Below are 20,751 nucleotides of genomic sequence, written 5' to 3' on the forward strand. Positions count from 1 at the left end.
CTGCCAAAGATTTGTATATCAAAGGGGGGGATAAAGAATTTGATCACGTATCAAAGGCAATCAGCTATCAAGAGTGGGGAGATGATTTAGCAGCATTCACTCTAATGCTGGGCTCAGCCAAAACAGACGTGAAGGCCTAGATGGAGGCCTAGGCGAGTAGAGGGCTTAGAGAAGCCTAACTAAAGCTGGGACTAGGAGAGAGTCTTTGTCACAGCCTACCCCGGACCTCTTTATTACCCAATCCCCAAGGATGAGGAGGGCTGGCAGGCAGCTGGCGATCTGGGATCGTGGGTCTGGGGCTTAGCTCTCACTCTCAGGCAGCAGGGACTGGCGGCCAGGGCCACCGAGGTAGCGTTCAGCCATCACCACAGAAATGCGGACCAAGAAACACCACCGCAACACACCGCTGGCCCCACGTTCCGCCAGGACGCCCGGCGTCCCACTTCAGGGCGGGCTCCGCAGGTCTGCGGGGCGGGGCCGGCAGCGGCGATTGGCCGGCGAGCTCGGGCCTGGGTTCTCGGCCCGGGTTCTGCTGCCCCCGCCCCTCCGGTCCCTCACCGGCCGCCCCGCCCCTGCGGCGCTCCGACTGCGAGGCCGCGCGCTGGCCGGTCCTGCGTTGCCCGGCGGGAGGGGCCGAGCCCGCGTCCCTCCTCCCTACCGGTCTCCATCCTTAAAATACGAGTCTGGACGCCCCGCCTGTTGGAGAGGGCGACGGGAGTCGGCGGCGCGCAGCCGGTGCAGTCCAGAGCCGACTGAGGAGGGCCTGAAACCACGGAGCAGCTCCGGCTGGCGCGCGAGCGTCTCGGCCCCGACCGAGAGGTTGCGGGAGCTGCGAGGGAGGCGTCCCTGGCGCCATTGCCCGCCGTCAGAGCGCCGCCGGCTCCCAGCTCGCCCCCGGCTGCTCTCCCCTGGTCGGGAGGAGCCCTAGCTTGCGGCCGTCGCCAGCCCTCGGCTGGTCTTTTGAATCGGGTGTCTCGACTGCCGCCCCCGCTGGGCCGAGACCATGTTTGACAAGACGCGGCTGCCGTACGTGGCCCTCGATGTGCTCTGCGTGTTGCTGGGTACGTACGCGCAGTCGGCCCGAGGGGCGTGTGCGCGCGAGCCCGGGTGGGGGGCACCGGGGGTGCGAGGTGTGTCTTGATGGGACTCGCGGGGAGCCGCGGCCTGGCGAGGGGGTGTGCGTGACGCGTGTGCCTTTGCGGGGCGAGACGCGGGGAGGCTTCCGCATCCCAGGGGCCCCGCTTTGCAGCCTGCGACCCGGCTCGCGTGTGGCCGCCGCTGTCTGTAGCCCGCCGGTGTGCTGAGACCAGCCCTGCTTGGACGCTGTTCACGCCTCCGCGCTCCTTGCCTTGCTTCTGCCCTCTGTCTCCCATTCCACTCCCAGCAGAGCGGAGTGGGCTCCTCTACTCTCAGCCGTTGGGAAGCCAGGTCACTGGCTCTTCAGGTTCAGTAGCGAAATCGGAGGTTCGATTCACTTGTGGGGGTTCTCAGTAACAGGCGCCAGTGCCTGGTTTATCTTCCTTGTGAGAAGCAAGTTTTCGTCTATGAAAGGCTAGAACGTTCCTAATGAGAAGGTGTTACCAGCTGAAAATTGTCAGGTTGCAAAGGGGGTGTGAGGATGTGAAGTTTTTGGCTATAGGTCTGCTTTGGTGGGGGGGCGTGTATGTACCCCAGACCTGCAGTTTTCCTTCCTTCTCTGCACAGACCTTGCCATGGTGTAGCTTTCCATCTCCTGTGACAGCCCGCAAGGAGCACTAGACCTTCTCTGGCTGCAGCAAATTTGGCGTTGTCTTCCTGATGAAAAGGGTTCAGCTCTGGGTTTTTGGTTACTTGTTGATCCTTTCTTTTGATGAGAAAGAATTAAGTCATCTGGATAAGGGCTAGACATTGGAAGAAGTAACTTTAAACTTTTTATACGTAAAGTGTAAGGCAGTATGTTTTGAACTATTTATACATTATGGAAGACAAAACAGCAAGACCCGCTGGAGGTTTGGGCAGCCTACTCGTGTTTCAGTATTGAAGTAATTAATGGTACTTGCTTTCTCAGGTTGGAGACCTGTGACTTTAGCATTCTAGCTGGAGATCTGCATAAGGGCTTTTCAATGATAGGAAATTCTCCCAGTTTTAATCCAGCATTCCACTCTCTTGCCTCAAACCTGACCATTTAGGTGCTTGCAATGTTGCTGAATTCTTATAAATTCTGTTACCGGTTCTTTGTTACCGGTTCTTTGTTACCGGTTCTTTGTTACCGGTTCTTTGTTACCGGTTCTTTTGAGGAAAAACTTTTTATTATTTATGAAACAAATTTATTATTTACCAAGATATGTCCTATATAGCTCCACAGTGAATTTTAGGAATTAAATTCAGGAAAAGGAAACGGTTTCGGAACACTATTTTTATAGAAACAATCCTTTCAGGTGTTAAGACAATAATTACATTAATATATGCACAAATTTATTTATTTGAAACGAAGAGTTAACCTGTGGTAAAGATGTTAAATTTTAAAACGTATTTTACATTGTACTCAGTGTCAGTGAGGCTTTGTTAAACTTTACTTACAGTTTAGTGAAGGAAGAGGAAACATCTTTGGCCAGAATTAATAATTCTGATACATTGCATATTGTCTTGTCATTGCCACATATTATGTACTGTTGGAATTATATACCAACTTCCCTTTTCCTACCTGGTGAGAGTTACTACTTTATAAAGCAAACATCGTATTTTTTTCCTGGAGGCCAAGAACCATTCTAGGACTGCTCAGGTAGCTAAAGCAAATGTTGCTAAACACAAAGCCTGATGGTAGATCTATGTTTGTTTGTTTTAAATTCATTTGTAATGGAGGAACCTATATGCAATACAGTTTTATAAATTATAGGTTCTTGTAGTCTATATTTTCAACATGATGCAAACATTACATAATTGTCCTATGGATAAGAATAATTTTATTGCTAATGAACTGACAGTTGCAGGATTTATGATGACTCTCAAAAACATTGTGTATACGATTTTAGATGTCTTTGATGGTTTCAGGAAAAGCTTCCTTTGGGGACTTAAACGTTAAGTATGTTTTGGTAAAGGATACTTGATCTGTTTGAACAACACATTTTATCTGTTTTTGTGAAACACATTTGATCTGTTTTTGTGTTACTCGAGTTTCTTTTAAAATGATTCAATGGATTGTCAAGATGAGTCCAGAATTCCCTTTTCCTAAAAAGAAAATGAAGTACTTATTTTAATTTTATATATAAGATAATATTAAACTTGATATCAGCTCTCCATTACAAACAGCGAGTAAGGAGAACAGCAGTGCAGGAGATACAAAACATTTTCATGCTAAGTTTTGGAAGACAATATATTTTTATAGCAAATTTACTTTTCTAATGGAGTATAAGGGTTATTTTAAATTTGGGTTTTATTCACATTACCAACAGCGGGAGGTTGGCAGCCCAAAATCATGGTAGCTTGCAGGGGGTTATCAACTTGATGTTAAATTTTTCCTTTTTATGTAGGGAATCTACAGGTAAGAGCTGATTATACTAACAAAAAGATGATTAAGCACTTCATAAGTATAGGGTTATGTGAAAGTGATTCATAATTATAATGTAAATATGTTACAGATTTTTTAATGACCACTTCAACATCATACAGTCTATCCATTTTAATATGATGATGTTACATGATTGTGTACATGGCTACTTTATATAATTTTCCAGAGGGTGATGTCTGTTGAAGTGATCATTAAAATGTCCTCTGTGTGTGTTTATATATATGTATATATATGTGTGTGCACAATTTCTATCCCCAAATCATTGTTATCATCACTGTGAAACATGAATTCCTCTATATAATATACCCAAATTATTACTTCCTTCAGTGGATCTGGTATATTCTCAGGAAAAGTGAGAATTTTGAGAGATGGTATATATTTGATTCCTTTCCGAAATGGAGCATACCTAGTCTTGCCAATATTGTCTGGCTGTTTTGGTGATGACTTCTGTATTTGTAGAAAATGCTATAATCATTACCTGAGCATGCAAGAAAACCAACTATACAGAGAATGATAGTGAGGTATTTTTGCCCAATCTGTTAAACCATGGCCTGAATAAAAATTATTAGTGTTTAATTGCTGAGGGTCGTTCCAGATTTTATCCACCATGGCATTAGGCTGGCAGTTAATGGACATTCAGTTCACTAATTGATTCAGTGCATATTGATTAAAGGCCAACAGTGCCAAGTCCATGTTAGGTGCTAGGGATACAAAGATGAGTAAGACAGTATCAGGAGCTCAAAGTCTAACGAGGGAGAAACAAGTAAACAAGAGGTTACAATATGTTATGATAGAAATAGTAATGGACGTATGGAATAGGTGCCCCATGAACACAGAGAAGGGACTTGTCTTATATCTGAACCATTCTAGATAAATGTTGACTCTTAGAGATGCAGAAATGACATAAGTTACCTGAAATTACTCTTAGAATTTTTTTTTCTTCCCCATCTTGATATAGGGCAGTAGGAACTCAAGTACCTAGGTTTATGATGTTTTTTGTAGGCAGTCCCGTGATGTCTAGAAGATTCAGGTGGATCTGGCAAAATCTTTTTATGTGCCTGTGTTTAGCTGTCTGGCAGTTATTTAGAATACCTTCCCATGCTGTGTATTCTTCTTTTGCCCCACCAGATCTTTATTCCACCCTGCTTTGTACTCTGGGAAGCAACTTCTATGGACTGAATCAACCGAGCTCTAGTTTTTGGTTTCTAGTTGACTTTGGCCAATGGGACATCAGCAGGAAGCCTGGAGAGCCAGATTTCCCTTGCTAGATTTGTGTTGCCAGAACTGTTCTGTGTTTTGTGAGTAGGTGACAGCTTCTATTCAATGACCCTCTCAGCCAGCCAGTGACAGTTACAGATCTTTCTGGGTTCTGGTAACTCTTTACTTATCTGTTTATTTAGGTGTAGAGATGATAATGCCTTACTCATGTTGCTAGCCTGGGAGTATTCTACCATCCCTACTGTTTCCCTAAACCCTGCCTATACCTTTGAAGATGGTTCCTTCATTAATTTCTCTTGAATACCTTACTTGAGTGTGCTGTTTTTTGACAGGACCCTACCGATAATACTCATATATGTCCAAAACATGAGCTTCCTTTTCTACATTTAACACCAATTACAGCTGCTCATAATAACAGATACAAATAGGAGCTTATGGGCCCCCAACTTTGGCTCTCTTGGAAGGGGTCATGGTTCTCTTAGCATGCTCCATATGTTGTGTCACTATTATGTCAAATCAAACTTGATAGATTTTGAGTAAAATCTGGCAGCTAAAAACATTGGCAGCAAAAAACATTGGCTGTCAAACCATGTGATTGTGGAATCCCTGTTATTTATTCTTCTCCAGTAATTATCCCAAATACTGATGCCATATGCTATCACCCTAATGCTCTGACACTATTCTGTCCCTTAAGTAGTAACCCATAAGGAATGGTCTCTTCCCTGACCCTCAGTCTGGGCCCTTTTCTTAAGAAAAAAATTTCAAGTATTTAAGTGAAAGATTCTCTTTTGCTGAATAGTCTCCATCCAGCATTTTGTACTTTATCTTTTCTCCTAATGTTTATTTAGCCATTCATTATTGAACACATAATTTGTTTAATATCTGGTAGCTGCTGGGCATTGTGTTAGGTACTAAAGATAAAAATCAGTAAATAAGTAGATAAACAAATTGGTCATTGTGCTTATCCTGATAACTTGCAATTTCAACTTCTCTTAACTTTTATTAAGCAAATTTCTTTTGCTTCTGAGGAAAGCTTACTGGGTTTGTTTCTGTTTTATATAACTTTGCTCTTTCCTCCCAGCCACAGAGAGAGAGAGAACATATTTCAAAAACTGAACAAAAATTTATTAAACTAGCATATTCTTGGGTCAGACTTGAGTCTACCTTTAAATGGCTAGTTTGGAACAAAAGCAGAAGCCTGGAGGGAATTGCTACTGTTTGGCTCTAGTTGATTTTATACAGTTGAGTTTTAACTTAAATTTGCCTTGCTTGGAATAGAGTGTGGAAATGACCAGAGTACGTTCCTCTCTGTAGACTTTATGAAATATAAATTCGTCCTTTATATTCTCTTTGAATGACCTCCTTTTGGAAACTCATGGACATGCTGTGCATTTTTACTAATCTCGTTTAGTCATTTTTGACTGACCTCTACCAATGTTTCCTATGTATTACCCAGCTTGAGGAATCATTCTGATTATTTTGGATAAGAAATTGAGTTCAAAGTTTTACTGTTTACCCCACTAAAAAAGAGAGAAGATGGTAGAAAGTCATTGAATTCCTAGATATTAAGTGAACCAGTTAACATGTAGCTTCAGTTTTAAGGAAGGAATCTGAAATGTTACCTGTCTGCTTCTTAATAATTTAGGTGGCTTAATTCAGCATTTGGGATGGAAATATACCCAACAGTCTGTGTAATAACCAAGTTAGGGACTATATAGATATTGTCTCTGATTTGTTATTTTCTTTTCAAAAAAGCATTCATCATTTAGATACTATGAACAGTGATTGCATGTAGCTTTCTTCTTTCCTTTCATACCTCTTTCTCTATTTGTTTTCGTTTTCACTACTTTTTTTTCCTTCCTTGCTGTCTAGGGGGTTTAAAGCCCGATGGCTCAGTTATTTTTACTTAACTGAAACTAGTCTAACATTGGGGATGGTTTCTTTTTCATAAACTATGCATTTTTCTTTAAAACATTAGAGAGACAGCATAGTCTAGTGATAAACTCTGGATCCAGACTGTCTAGGTTCATATTCTAGCTTCTCCATTTACTAGCTGTGTGACCTTGGGCAAAGTTCCCTCTTTGTGCCTGTTTCCTCAGCTGTATAATGATAAAAGGACTTACTTCTATGGTTGTCTTGAAGCTTAAATGAGTCAGTATGTCAAGGGCTTGGAGCAGTGCTTTGCGCTTCATACACATGATACATATTTGTCAAATAAAGTTGACCCTCTATAATCCTATCAACCATAACATAATGATTATTTTAGTAGAAATAACATCACCTAGTTTTGTATTAGGGACAAAAGCACACACTTTAAAACATTTCCCATGAGTACTCATGGAATGTCTGAAGCTTACAGAGCATCTTGAAAGTGTGGTGTTTTATCAGTCATGTGTAAAAACCACATATATGATCTCTTCTAGCTATGGTGGAAGTTGATCTGTGTAGGTCTGTGGTTGAGTGTAATTAAACAAATGGAAAACTGTTACTTTATACAGTGGTTAAGTTCTGAATTTCAACTTAATAAAGAAAATGGAGTTAGCTACACTGTAGTCACCTTCACTATTTTTATTGCCCAGGCCTTGAAAATGGTCACTACCATGGAAAAAGTAGACTTAATTTTTCTAAGATTTTTGAATGGCCTTAATTATACATCCTTGTTTGTATACATTGTGTTATTTGAATTCCTTTCTGCAATTAAGCAGCAAAGACTATGGTGTAATACCTCTCCATACCCCCTCTCCCTCTTACCACTGTTTTTTCAGTCATATATTTGTTTTGACATATGTTAACCTGAAATTGTTTTCTATGTTGTGAACACAATGTTAAGTTTTTTAAATATTTGACTTCGCATCTTCTTACATTTGTTTATTTATTGAACAACCATTATGTGCTTAGTACAAGGCTAGGAGCTATAACTATCACTGTGAAAAGATAATGTCTTTGTACTAATATGTAAGACAATTACAGATGTTTGTAAATACTGTGAGAGAATTAAAACAAGGTTAGAAGAGTGTGAGACATGGTGGGGGATGTGGTAGCAAACTCAAGGAAGGCTGTGCTGAGGAGGGGATATTGAACTGAGATTTAAGGATAAGAATAAGTTGGTCATGGTTGAGCTGACAGTTCCAGGCATAGGGACTAGCAGGTGTCAAGGGCCAAAGGGGCAAAGGGCATTTTGTAACAGAGCAGAGGCCAGTATGGCTGGAATATAGTATGCATCCATGGTACTCTTAACAGTGAATTTTGTAATTTCTTTAAAAATGTCAGAGTGGATAATAACAATAACTGACATTTATTTAGTGTTCTCTAAGCCCTGTGTGTGGCCTGTGAAGTCTCTAGACAGTTTGCTCAGGGAGGGTAGCTTGGTCATCTCCAACCTATAGATGATGGAATTGGGGTGTAGAGTAGTTGTGAAATTCTGATGGAATCTAGCTAAAAAGTGGTATGGTCAGAAACTTGGAAACGTGTTTTTGAGGATGATAATTTTTGCAAAACAATTGACTGGCCCAGGTTTGGGAAAAGTGGTAATACAGGAAGAGGGTGAAGAAGAAGAGATTGGAGGAATTAGTTGATTATAAAAAATAATGGTTACTTCAGGTGGCCTGTGTTACGTGGTTTCAGAGTCAGTTTCTGCTTACCATGTTTTGAGCATGTGTCTGCTGTCTGAAAGGAGGCTCTTTAATGTTTCTTTTTTTTATGTTTAATTTGTATTCAGCTTTTTTAACGTTCAGCATTATCAAGGAGAATTAAGTAAAGAATACCAATTACCTTCAAAATACCCACTGAATTCACTTGTAGAATGAGATTCTGGTGAGTGAGATTTATGTGCTACATCATTTCAAGTATACATTCAACTCTAGACTCAGTATGTATCTAATAATAGTGCCTTTGATATGGTGAATTGGAAAATCTGACTTGGCTCACTTATTTCTATTTTTAAATTTTTTATTAAGGTATGATTGATATACACTCTTGTGAAGGTTTCACATGAAAAAACAATGTGGTTACTACATTTACCCATATTATCAAGTCCCCACCCATACCCCAATGCATGCACTGTCCATCAGTGCAGCAATATGCCAGAGATCCACTATGTGCCTTCTCTGTGATACACTGTTCTCCCCGTGATCCCCCACACCATGTGTACTAAACATAATACCCCTCAGTCCCCTTCTCCCTCCCTCCTCACCCGCCCTTTGGTAACCACTAGTTCATTCTTGGAGTCTCTGAGTCTGCTGCCATTTTGTTCCTTCAGTTTTGCTTCATTGTTATACTCCACAAATGAGGGAAATCATTTGGCATTTGTCTTTCTCCACCTGGCTTATTTCCCTGAGCATAATATCGTCCAGCTCCATCCATGTTGTTGCAAATGGTAGGATTTGTTTCTTTCTTATGACTGAATAGTATTCCATTGTATATATGTACCACATCTTCTTTATCCATTCATCTACACTTAGGTTGCTTCCATATCTTGGCTATTGTAAAAAGAAGGCACTTGAATTTTTTATTACTCAAACTTCTAATTTTCCAGGAGGTATGTCTTACTGGAAGATATAACTAATTTGCTCTGTTACCTACAGACTTTTTCTTCAAGTAGCATTGTTGTAGGCATTCTTACACAGGAAAGGAAAATCTTTGTCCTTTACTGTATTTCACCTGTGTCATGTGTATAGAAATCAGAGTCACCTTTGGTAACTCATTTCAGCAGATATAGTTAGAACCTCGTGGTTTAGTTCTCAATTGTCATTGCTTGGAAATATTTCCTGAGTCTTTTCCAGGGTGGGGTGCAGCAAAATGACATATAGGAAATGTGTAGCGGATGATCTCCTGAGTTAATTGGCAACTTGTTAAGCCAAGTTCTGCCTTGCCTTTTGGCTTATTTACGTCAGCATTAAGAGAGATGAGTTGGCTGCCTAGGTGCTAGAGAGCTAAATGAGAAAAGAAGACAGCCATTTTTTATTGAATGCCTAAATGAGCCTTTGGTAAATATCTCAGATAAACTCCTGAAGTTATCACAAAACCCTGAGGTATTATTAGCCTTCTTTTATGCTCTAGCACTGGGGATACAAAAATTGATGGAAAAATTAAACCCATGGATTTCATATAGCTTCTTGCTTTCTGTGGAAGACAGACTTGTAAGAAATAATGACAATACTTTATGGTAAGTTGAGTGCCTGATATATCCTAGCACTGAGGTTACTAATAGTGAGAGACACATGATTTGTATCTTTAGATGTACATGTAGAGCCTTGTGAAGAGAGATAGGTAGGTGTTTTAATGAAGGAACTGTATTTCAAATAAATTTCTGTGAGCTCATTGCTTTTCCTTTCCAACAGAGATGATGTAAATTTTTGGAAACATTACTTTTGGCTAGTGCTAAATTCTGTAGATAGTTCAGAATGATCTGTATTATTGGGTGGGATATGTGTGGTATATGGTAGGCTTTCAAATATTTGTTGCATGAATGAATAGGCAATGTATTTGAGTCAGCCACTGTTCTAGCATTTGGGTTCCAGCTCCATCTATTACTAACTGTGTGACATTAGGCAGGTTGCTTCAATTCTGTGAGTTTTCTCATCTAATGAGAAAAAAATGATGCTAATAGTGCCCTCCTTATTATGCTATGAAGTTAGATGAGATAATGTCTGAGACAATGTATGTGAAGTTTACCATAGTCCTTGCCCCTGCTATTGCTATCATTATCATATTAAGATAATAAACCAATTTGGTACCACTAACCCGTTCTATTACTTAAATTTGTTATGTGCTGGTGACTTTTCTTTGGGGCATTATCTAGCTTCAATTTAAACAGCATTGAAATTAGAACCTGGTTCATTTTTCAGTTTTTAGTGCCCAGATCATTATGGGAATTGTTTGATTACTTCTCACCTATTTCTTTCTGGAATCTAATACCTCACTCACATCTTCTGATTTTACTTACAGGTGAGCAATACTCCCATGATTCATAGGCAGGGTATACAAACGAATGTTCATGGTTGGTGAGAGAACAGCAGACTACAAATAGGAATACACAGACCTGTGTGTGAGGTGGGAATGGCATGGCTTGGATAGACAGAACTTCTCTTAGTACTCATACTCAGCTGTTAAATCATGAAGATTTTATTTCTTCACTATAACTGGTCAAGAGCTAGCTTACAGCATAGGTTAAAGGGACTAAACTTAACTAGTTCTCATCATAGCTTCTTTTGACCAATAATAATTTGTCCTTCTTTCCATAGAATTTAAGAAATAGATGTGTTAGTGATCACACCCATTTGCGGTGTTCTGGGGCAGGCCTAATTTTAGGTAATAGTCTTCTTCAGAGACAGCTTGTTAAATATATGACTAACTGTAATTAAAATTCATACTTTTTAAATATTTTCCTTAAAAAATACTTTTTCAAATGGCATCACACCTTGATTTGGAAAATATACTTAGCATATTTTTGCTAGTTATGCAACATAGTAGAAGTAAGTGACATTAGTTGTATTTTACTGTTTTATGAATGGCATGGATAAAAAAGTTTTAAATGTGTTCCTTTCCAGGTGTGTATTGTCTTTGTCTGACCCAATGGCCCAGTTAGAGAAAAGGGTACTTAAATTGTGATGTTATCAAAACTTGTTATGCAGGTTAGAGGTAATATTCTGCTTTATAGCTAGTGCTGTGTATCTACACTAATACTGATACTATGTTCCACAGTGCGAGTGAGATTCTAAGTGCTGCCGTTGAATGTAGTATAATTACTAACCAAACCTAATAACAAGTAAATTACCGTTTGTGAAGACAAGTTTTGGCAAACACCATCTCCCTTGCTTAAGATTTGACATTGTGGATGATTTTTCACTGAGTGGCAATTTGTTTATGTAACTTTATTTAAAGGGTTCAAAGTGTTATCCAAAGCAGTGAGCTTGGAAGTTAGTTTCTGGTCTTGCTGCCTCTATGCTCTGGGATCACATGGGCAGGATCACATGGGCTGCTTCATATGCATATTATAATGAGAGTAATGCCAACCTTGCCTGTCTCTCAGGATGGTAGTGGTAAGCAAATCTCACTTAGTAAGGAGAGTCAGTTGTTGCAGAATATATTATAGCAGTTGACAGCAGTGGACTCAGGGTAGGAGGACAAAGAGCATATGGTATAGTATGCAATGGGTATTTTGAGAATCTGCAGCATACCTGTAGATCAATAGCCTGACCAAGAATGGGGTGAATGTTGTCGTCGGGAGAAAAGAGGAAAGAGCTGAAGACTGAAGTATTTAGGATGGAATGATAAAGGAAAAATGGGCCCTGATACAAAGTAATGTAGGCCTCCTGCTTTTTTCTTTACAACTTTTATCAGCGACCAAATGGCTAATGAAGTCTTGCAACTAGTTTGTTGTTCCAATTTTGGTCATACTGTGAGAAATGATGACATACGCTACCTTGAAAAGCCAAACCAAAATAAAATTTGGTCAGACTCACTGAAATTTAAGCAAAGGGAGATTTGGAGTTTTAAAACAAGATAAAGATTAATGTTCCCCTACCATTTAATTAAAATAAAAAGAAAAAAGAAAAGAAACAATTTTAATCTAGTCTCCTGAATAGCAGGATAATTGTCATCTGTATCAACAGCAATTTGTCTTCAGCAAAATCTGTCATTTTCTTTTGATAGACATCTGACATACCAGGGGAATCTCTTCTAGCATGGCAATCTGCTTTTGCTATGTTCTATTCCAGTGACCTGGATTTTATTATTATAAAATAATAAATAGGAGAGAGATGGTCTTTGAAATAGAGTAATTATGTTATCTAACATTGAGTACTATTTCTAATACTAGTTTTCCTCAGTACTAGTCTTGTAGTTCATTAGCCAGTTAATGAACGGTGAGACCTCAATGTTACTGCATAACAGTAGCTGACAGAATGATTTATTATTATGTCGGGAGTCGGGATATAGTATCATTTAACAGTTAGGGAGTTTCATCTAACCTATACATGTGGAAACCCAACACCAATTAGATATATTTGCATCAGAATTAAAATACCATGGCCAAAGTTATAAGGAAATCTTGACAAAATTGAGTTCTATTTATGAGCCATATTTTTTGCTTGCTAATAATTTAAAACTTGTATTTAAAAGCATTAGCGTATTATTCAATAGTCCTGATTGAACTATTAAACTCGAGTGAGCTTCTATAGCCCGAACCCTGATATGGGCTCTGACTAAATAAATTTCTTCTGATAAAAAGGAGGCAAAGAGGAAAATGAGCAAAAGGAAGATTAAAAATGAAAGAAGTAAATATTGCTAGATGGCCTTGCAAGAGGAATCCAGTAGAGGATGAAGCTTATTTGATTAATCTTGAGGATATTCTTTCATAAAGGCCTGAGATTGCTGCCCAATACAAGACTGTGGAGATTTTGATGATTTTCAGGTGGGTAAATCTAAGGATTGATCACATTTATAGTGATGTAAATTTCCTGAAGTAAGGAGATTTATTTTTACTAATGTGTAAAATTTTTACAGGATTATTTTGTATTCAAAAGATGCATACAATTTAAGAGTATGGGCACTGGAAACATAAAAGTCTGAGTTTGAATCCTCATCTTATCACCTGCCATTAGGGTAAATGACCGAAGTTCACAACTTCAGTTTCTTTATCTAAAAGAGCTGGGTCTTCATTTGTATGTTCTCCTTGGCCCAGTGTCCTCTACATAGTAGACATTTTCTTTATTGCACAAATATTAGTTCCTCACATATTGTGTGCCAGGCTCTTGAGATGCATACAGTCACACAAGAAAATATAAAAATGAATGAACAAGTGCTGTGAAGGAGAGTTATGGGTACTATGAGGGCATAAAAAGGGTTTGAATAAGGAAAATGGGATAGCTTTTAAAATGACGATTTTGGTTCCAGGGTAGAATAGTATATTACATCTGAAAAAAAAATGGATTTAGGGCAGTCAGTTAGGAGGCTGTTGACAGGCTAAATGAGATAATCATAGTAAGACTAAAGAGGTGGTAGTGGTGATGGAGAAAAGTAGATGGATTTAAGAGGTACCTGGGAAGTAAAATGGACAGGTTTTGGTGACTTTGAATGTGGGAAGTCAGAGAAAAAGAAGTACCAAGGATAGTCTGGAAGTTCTCACTTGTATAGTTGGATGGATGTTGGTTTCTGCCAATTACTGACCTGGGAAGGCCTGGCAGGGAACCTTAATTAAGATAAGAAGAGAGATGGAGAGGAGATAGTTTGGTTTGGAGCATGTTATGTTTAAAGTGCCTTTGAAATTTCCAAGAGGAAGTATCAAGTCCTGATTTGGATACATGGGTCTAGAGCTCAGAGGAATGGTCTGACTTTTGGGAGTAATTGGTATAGTCATGGTAATTGAAGTTATGAGCATTGATGAAATCTCAGGAGGTTATACAGTGAGAAGGAAAGGTTTAGGACTGAGTTTTGAGAAACACCAGTATTTCAGATTGGAGGAAATAAAGAACACCATGACTGAGAGGGAACACTTTAAATAGGAGAATGTTTCTGGAAGGTCAGGTGAAGAGTGCCTGAAGGAGAGAGTGGTAACAATGTCACATTCTCCTGAAAGGTCAAGTAAGATAGCATCTGGGAAGTGTCCACTGGGTTTAGTTATACAAAGGTCATTGATAACCTATGTAAAGCCATTTCCAAATTGAAATGGGCTGAGAAGTGGGTAGTTGGTAAGGAAAAGGAAATGGTGGGTATTTATAATTATTTTTAAAAGTTGGACTGAGAAGGGGGAGTGTAGTAGCTTAAGGGGGAAGATATGTAAATATTGACTGAACTAGTAAATGTGCCTCATGAACCTTCTTGAGAAGTTCTAAGCACAGGCCAGCAGGATCATTTCTGAGAATGGGAGGAAGGTCAATTAGGGATATCAACTGAAACACTAATAGTAGGTGATAATGGGCTGTCAAGGTTTCCTGTGATGTTCTGGGTTGGGGAAGAATGATCTGGCCTGATAGAGGAATACCATTTGGGATCAATGGCACTGTGCAGGAATGGGTGAGCTCCTGCCGCAGAATGCTCTTTGCTGAGAACAATGGATTACTTGATTTCCGTTGCTTTCCAAAGTACCTGTTATCAAGTATGGTGTAATTTGGGATTTGGAGCCTGGTAAACTTGCTTTCAAAATTCTGCTTTGCTGTATGTCTTCTTTCTTCAGGTCACAGCGATGGTTTTTAGACTTGCTGAGCTTCAGTTTCTTCACTTGCATGATGGAGAGAATACTGTCTACTTCACAGCTTTATTAGGGATAAATAAGAATCTATGTAAATTAAGTACCTGGTACTTAGTAACTCAACAAATTTATGTCTGCCTTTCTTTTTTTCTTGCTTCCCATGGTAACTGCTGTTTATTGTGTAGTTTCAGCATTGTGTGTTTGCCCTTAACTTTAAAGGAGTAATTTGTGGGAGTTTTTTCTTCTTCAACTTTTCTTTTGTATAAAATAACTTGATGATGGTACAAACATGCATTTTTGGGAAAACAGATATATGATTTGCTACTGCAACAATTGCACCATTAAAAAAGAATTTTACCAAACTTTTTTGGCTTGTGTATCTTTAAAAAAAGTGTGTGTGTGTTTTAAACAAGGCTTACTAATTTAGATGGGCTACTTTGGTGACATCCTGCCAAAATAAGAGCTTTTATGTTTTTCTTCAGAGACACACCTTAGTATAATTTTATTTTAGTTTCTGGACTCTTGCCATTTGGCAGAGTTTCAGACTATAGACGTGATGGATACACGTAAATACTTTTAAGATTTAAAATACACAGTACATTCTTTATTGGGAGCATGGCATGTGAACTGTTATAAGCAGCTGAGGTCTCAAGTCTGGATTTTATTTGGTTTATTAAAAATACTTTGTTTGTTGTATTGATCTTGTATTATTTCCCACCCATATTTTGAGACCTGAGATAACTGATTTTACCAAAATGGTGAAATCAAGTCAGTCTGATTTCTTTTCTACAACTTCAGCTGCTGAAGTAGTGTCTTTAAAAGTTTTAAACCTGCCCCGCTACTACCACTATACACAACCTCTTAATAGCCATTTATGTATTTACCTTTCTAAAAGATGAGTACCCTAGAAATTTTATCAGGGCATTAAAGTTTGCCAGCTTCATTCAAGAATCAATATAATAGTAAACATATACTTGTTATTCTTTGGAATATAGGCCTTACTGCTGAGTGAGTAAAGTTATCTGTTGCCCAGCTACAAAGGCAGACTACATTGGTTAAGGGAAATTTGTAGATGGCATTGCTGAGACTGGAAGTCTCCTTGCTGGTCCAAAGAGAGAAGTAACTTAACCTATTGTTCTCACCCCAATATTAGATGCTTTGTTTTATAAGCTTAAATAATACCCAGATAAAAACTTACAGGTCATACTTTCTTTAAACTAAGGACTAAGTAACCTGTAGAAACTATACTTCAAAGGGAACCTTCTCCTTAAATCACTATCCTCCCAGGTCTTCTGAAACTGGTTGGCAATTAATGAGCCTTTGAAGAAAGATAGCTAAAACACATGTAGTTAATATTTGATGAAATGTTCCTGTGCATCTGTTTATAGATTTTCTAAGTTAAAAATTACCTTTTACTAGAGGAGCTTCTCATATCTTGTTTGTTTCCCCAAAGGAATACAGTTTGTAGTATATTTTATTTTTTTGACTTTGGAAATTCGTTGTATGGATTTAGCATAATGTGCTTAACCCCCACATTTGGACATGTGTCTTGGATATGGAATACTATCATTAGTAAGATCTAGATTTCTTTTTTTCCTTTAAAAATAACTATTCTGTGATTTCCAAATTTTCTAAAATTAACAGGTAGTAAATTGGTAAACTAAAACGCCCAGAAAATAAAATAAGTATCACTACTAATCTCATAACCACCCAGAGATGACCTGTTTTTGACATTTTGGTTTTATATCTTTCAGGTGCTTTTTTTATGTCTATGAACTCAAATTTAAAAAACAAACAAAAAACAACCCATCCTTAAACAAACTGGGATATTACTGCATATACTCTTTAATTTTTACATATACATATACAGTACATATTTACATATATAGTACATATATAGTACAATTTACATATATATACATATAACATACAAACAGGTGTTAATTGACTGTGTATGTTATTGGTAAGGCTCTCCAGTCAACAGTAGGCTATTAGTAGTTAAGTGCCAAATTACTTTAAATGGTCATGTGTTATTTCATTGTTTGTATTTGGCATAATCCACTTTATCTCCATTTAAAATATTTAGGATAATTGCAGTTTTTGTGCTGTTACTCTGTATACAACATCCTTGTAGAAACTTTGGAAAACCTTCTTGGGTTGTCTATCCCAGACCATCCTAATGTGTTCTGGTTTCTTATTATGCCTGTTTTTCTCTTTCTTCTAGTACTTCCTTCTTTAAGAACTTGACCAGATCAGGTGGACAAACTACAACTGACCCTTAAACAATGTAGAGTTTGATCTGTGTGGGTCCACTTATATGTGAATTATTTTCAGTAAACATTGAAAAATTTTTGGAGATTTGCAACAAATTGAAAAAACATTTTCTTTTCTTACAATAAAGTAAGCTAGAGACTACAGTATATAGTACATATAACATACAAACATGTGTTAATTGACTGTGTATGTTATTGGTAAGGCTCTCCAGTCAACAGTAGGCTATTAGTAGTTAAGTGTTTGGGGGGTCAAAAATTATACATGGATTTTTGACTGTACGGTGGTGGGGGTCTGTGTCCCTAACTCCTGTGTTGTTCAAGGGTCAGCTGTATCCTTCAAACAATTTATGGCTATCTGGCAGTGAACGTGTTGGCCTCTGTGAATTGAGGGATCAAAGAGATGCATAGACACCTGTTATTTGCTGGGGATAAATAATTACAATATATGAATTATGTGTTGTAGATAGACTTATGTATGTATCAGGTTTATGGGGCCTCAGAGAGCAGCAGTTGTGAAGGCAGGAGGCAGAGGAGTAAGATGAGGGCATTTATTAAGCTCTCTTCATGTTCCAGATGCAGTTTTAAGCACAATACTAGGCTCTTGGTTTACAATACTTCTGGGATATATGTAAACATTAATTTATTTGCATTCATCATATGGAGCTGACCTCAGATAGCTAAGTAATTTGCCCATGCTCATTCAGGTAGTAACTGGGAGAATGCCAGAAGCAAACCAGGCTAGGTGTATATGACTATGAAGTTCCAGGTCTGTTCAGGACCCCGCCCTGCCACACCAAAGGAAGGATTCCAGGAGGACCTAATGGAAGCTGGAATGGCAAGTAGGCATTAGGTAGGTTGAAGAGGTGGGGTGGTTGCATAGAGCATGGCAAAAAGTTTGAAACAAGTGAGAAGAGTAGAGAGAGGTGATACAAGGCTGGGGAAGCCAACTTAAAAAAAAATTTATATGTAGTAAAATTCACACTTTGGGGATATTGTTCTATGAATTTTGACTATTTGGAATTTAGAGTCATAACCACCACACAATCAAGACACAGAACTGGTCTGTTACTGCCCCAAAATTTCCTCATGTTGCTCTTTTGTAGTTCTCCATCCTGTAAAGTCATGTAAATGGAAACATACAATATGTAGTCTTTTGAGTAAGGCCTCTTCATGTAGAATAATGCATTTCTAATTAGGCAGCCATTAATGATATAAATGTTACTGTACAATTTTGCTATTGTTTTTTCCTTCTTTCAAAGTGTACTGTATCATCCCTAACTCCAGTTTTATGTAAATGGTGTTTTTTGCCTGAGAAATTGATTATAGTTATAGACTTAAATACCAAAGAAGCCCAAAATAGATACCTGATACATTCCAGGAGAAATTAAAATAGAAAAAAAAAGCATCTGTCTTTCTCCATGCCCTGTTAAATGAGCTATATCCTTGCCTTTTGCATGTAGAAATCTACATGGAAAGTTTGCTCTTGATTGTGACCTTTGCCAGCTAGAAAAGAAAGGGAACAGCTATTACTGTGAGAGGGTGGAAGGAATTAATGTTGCTCCTGGCCAGTTGGCACTGTGTGTCTTTCTGGGGAGGAAAAGACAGGTGACTAACTTCTTGCTTTTTATTTTTTTTGGTGTATAAATAAATAGGCTAACTTTTTGTGTGTGTAGCAAACTCAGAGTCCATAGTGAAATAACCTGCCCTTATAGCCATTCTGGATTTTTTAAAAAGTTGTTTAAATACATACCCAAATTTATTTTAAGTGTCTTAATGAACTAAGAAACTCCAAGGTTGATGATAGTATAGGTCATTATTGACAGAAAAAGACAAAAAGTAAAAACCTCCTTTGGTCAATGTCAATTATATTCAAACTGCCTTTTTCCTCTTTTGTCCCAACTTAAACAAAAACCAAAAACCAACTAGATAACTAAGTACTTTTTATAGTAAAACCATGTCAGCCGCAGAGCGGTGGTGACTGCAAGCTTGTGACCAGAATGTAGGTGTCTGTAAAAGCTGAGAGGCACTGTCTTTGAGCTCTTGCCCTTGGGTGCTTCACGTACTGTGAGTCACACCCAGAAAAACAGTGCTCTACCTCCGCTGACTCCTCCCTCCCACCTGGCTTTGGGCTCCCATTCTCCATCTCTACCTTGCATAAACTTGTTTTCTTGACGTATATAGCTTTCACCAAGTCCTTTCTTGCTCAAGAGCTAGTGTTGATTATTGAAACATAGCCAGATATTTACCTGGAATTGAAAATCTTCATCCTGTAGTTTTGCTTTGCCTATTCATATTTCTCTTGCTCCTCACTTCCCTCTACTGTACTTCAGTTGGATCATCCTAGTTTTATTTTGTTTCTTTAACTCTGGCAACAAATTGAGCTCAGTGATGAATTTTTAAATCACTTCTAATTCCATTTCCCATTGCAGTAGTTTTGAATGTTTTATCTACTTTATTAAAACCTCCAGTTGTCCCCTCCTATCCTCATTTTTTAGCAAATGGTGCTGTTTCCAATTTCACTTAGAAGGTGTGGATAAAATGAGAGTTCCTGTGACCAGGATTCTCACTTGGCCGTAGTTGACTAGCCCACTGCACCCCTGTGGGCAATACATGGCTGTTGACTCTATAAAAAGAGCTCCGCCCAGTACTCTGGGCACGACACAGTGACAAGGCTGCAGGAGAGCAGAGCAGAGCAGAGGCTGGAGTGGTGGCAGTGCTGAGGACAGAGGCCCAGAGGATGGCTGTGCAGGACAACTGTGCAGAGGGGCCTGTAGGACGGCTGTGTGGGACGACTGTGTGGACAGAGGAGCCCAGAGGATCGCTGTGCAGACAGAGGGGCCCAGAGGCAGAGACCAGCTTGCTGCATGCAGACTTGCTCTGAGTGAATGGGATTTTAGTGACTGACCTGCCACCTGGAAATAAAGTTGGGTATAACCTTTTCACCCCAAGAATGTTTTGCTGTCGATTTCTTTGGTCACACTGAATCCATAGCGAATTTGCCCAGGGCTGAAACCCATTGGCAAGACAGAAGGATTTAGAGGCAGATAGGTACAAGTTTGAATCCTGGATGCACCACTTACTATCTAGGCTGATAGCCAGTATACACCTGCATCTTCCCTTCAGTGCCCTGGTCCTTTGAGTGGACTTTCCCAGGATCCCATAGCTAATAAGGTTGAAGCAGAGCCCAGCTTCTCCAGCATCAGCTGATATCTGTGCTGAGTGGCCAGTGCTGGTGTGGTACTAGTTGTTAAATATTTTTAATTTCACCCTTATTGTATGTATAACTTTAAGTTACTTATCTTTGCTGAGTCATCCTCTCATCTTTAAAATGGGGATCATAATACCTGTTTTACAAGATGACTCTGTATTCATCAAATATTTTTTGAGGGCCTGCCTTGTAAACACTGACTTAGGAGCTTGGGATATGACAGTGAACAAACCAAAAATATCCATGCCTCCTTCGGGGCTTGTGTTCTAGTATTTTGAGGATTAAATGATAATTAATGTTGAATGTTCATTATGGT

General features: G+C 38.9%; 1 protein-coding gene across 3 annotated transcripts in view; it reads left to right on the forward strand.

Annotated features, from left to right (window-relative positions):
• The first annotated feature begins 836 nt into the window (after window positions 1-836).
• Window positions 837-20,751, forward strand: part of PLPP1 (phospholipid phosphatase 1) — a 91,905-nt gene continuing 71,990 nt past the window's right edge. For 2 of the 3 annotated variants that reach the window (XM_037022313.2, XM_037022314.2), the window contains exon 1: window positions 860-1,061. In XM_037022313.2, the coding sequence (XP_036878208.1) occupies window positions 1,004-1,061 (58 nt within the window). In that variant the 5' untranslated portion in view covers window positions 860-1,003. Of the gene's footprint in view, window positions 1,062-20,751 lie in introns of all 3 variants that reach the window. The other variant, XM_037022315.2, reaches the window with a different exon arrangement.

This window comes from Manis javanica, chromosome 1 (genome assembly GCF_040802235.1).
Source record: "Manis javanica isolate MJ-LG chromosome 1, MJ_LKY, whole genome shotgun sequence".
NCBI lineage: Eukaryota > Metazoa > Chordata > Mammalia > Pholidota > Manidae > Manis > Manis javanica.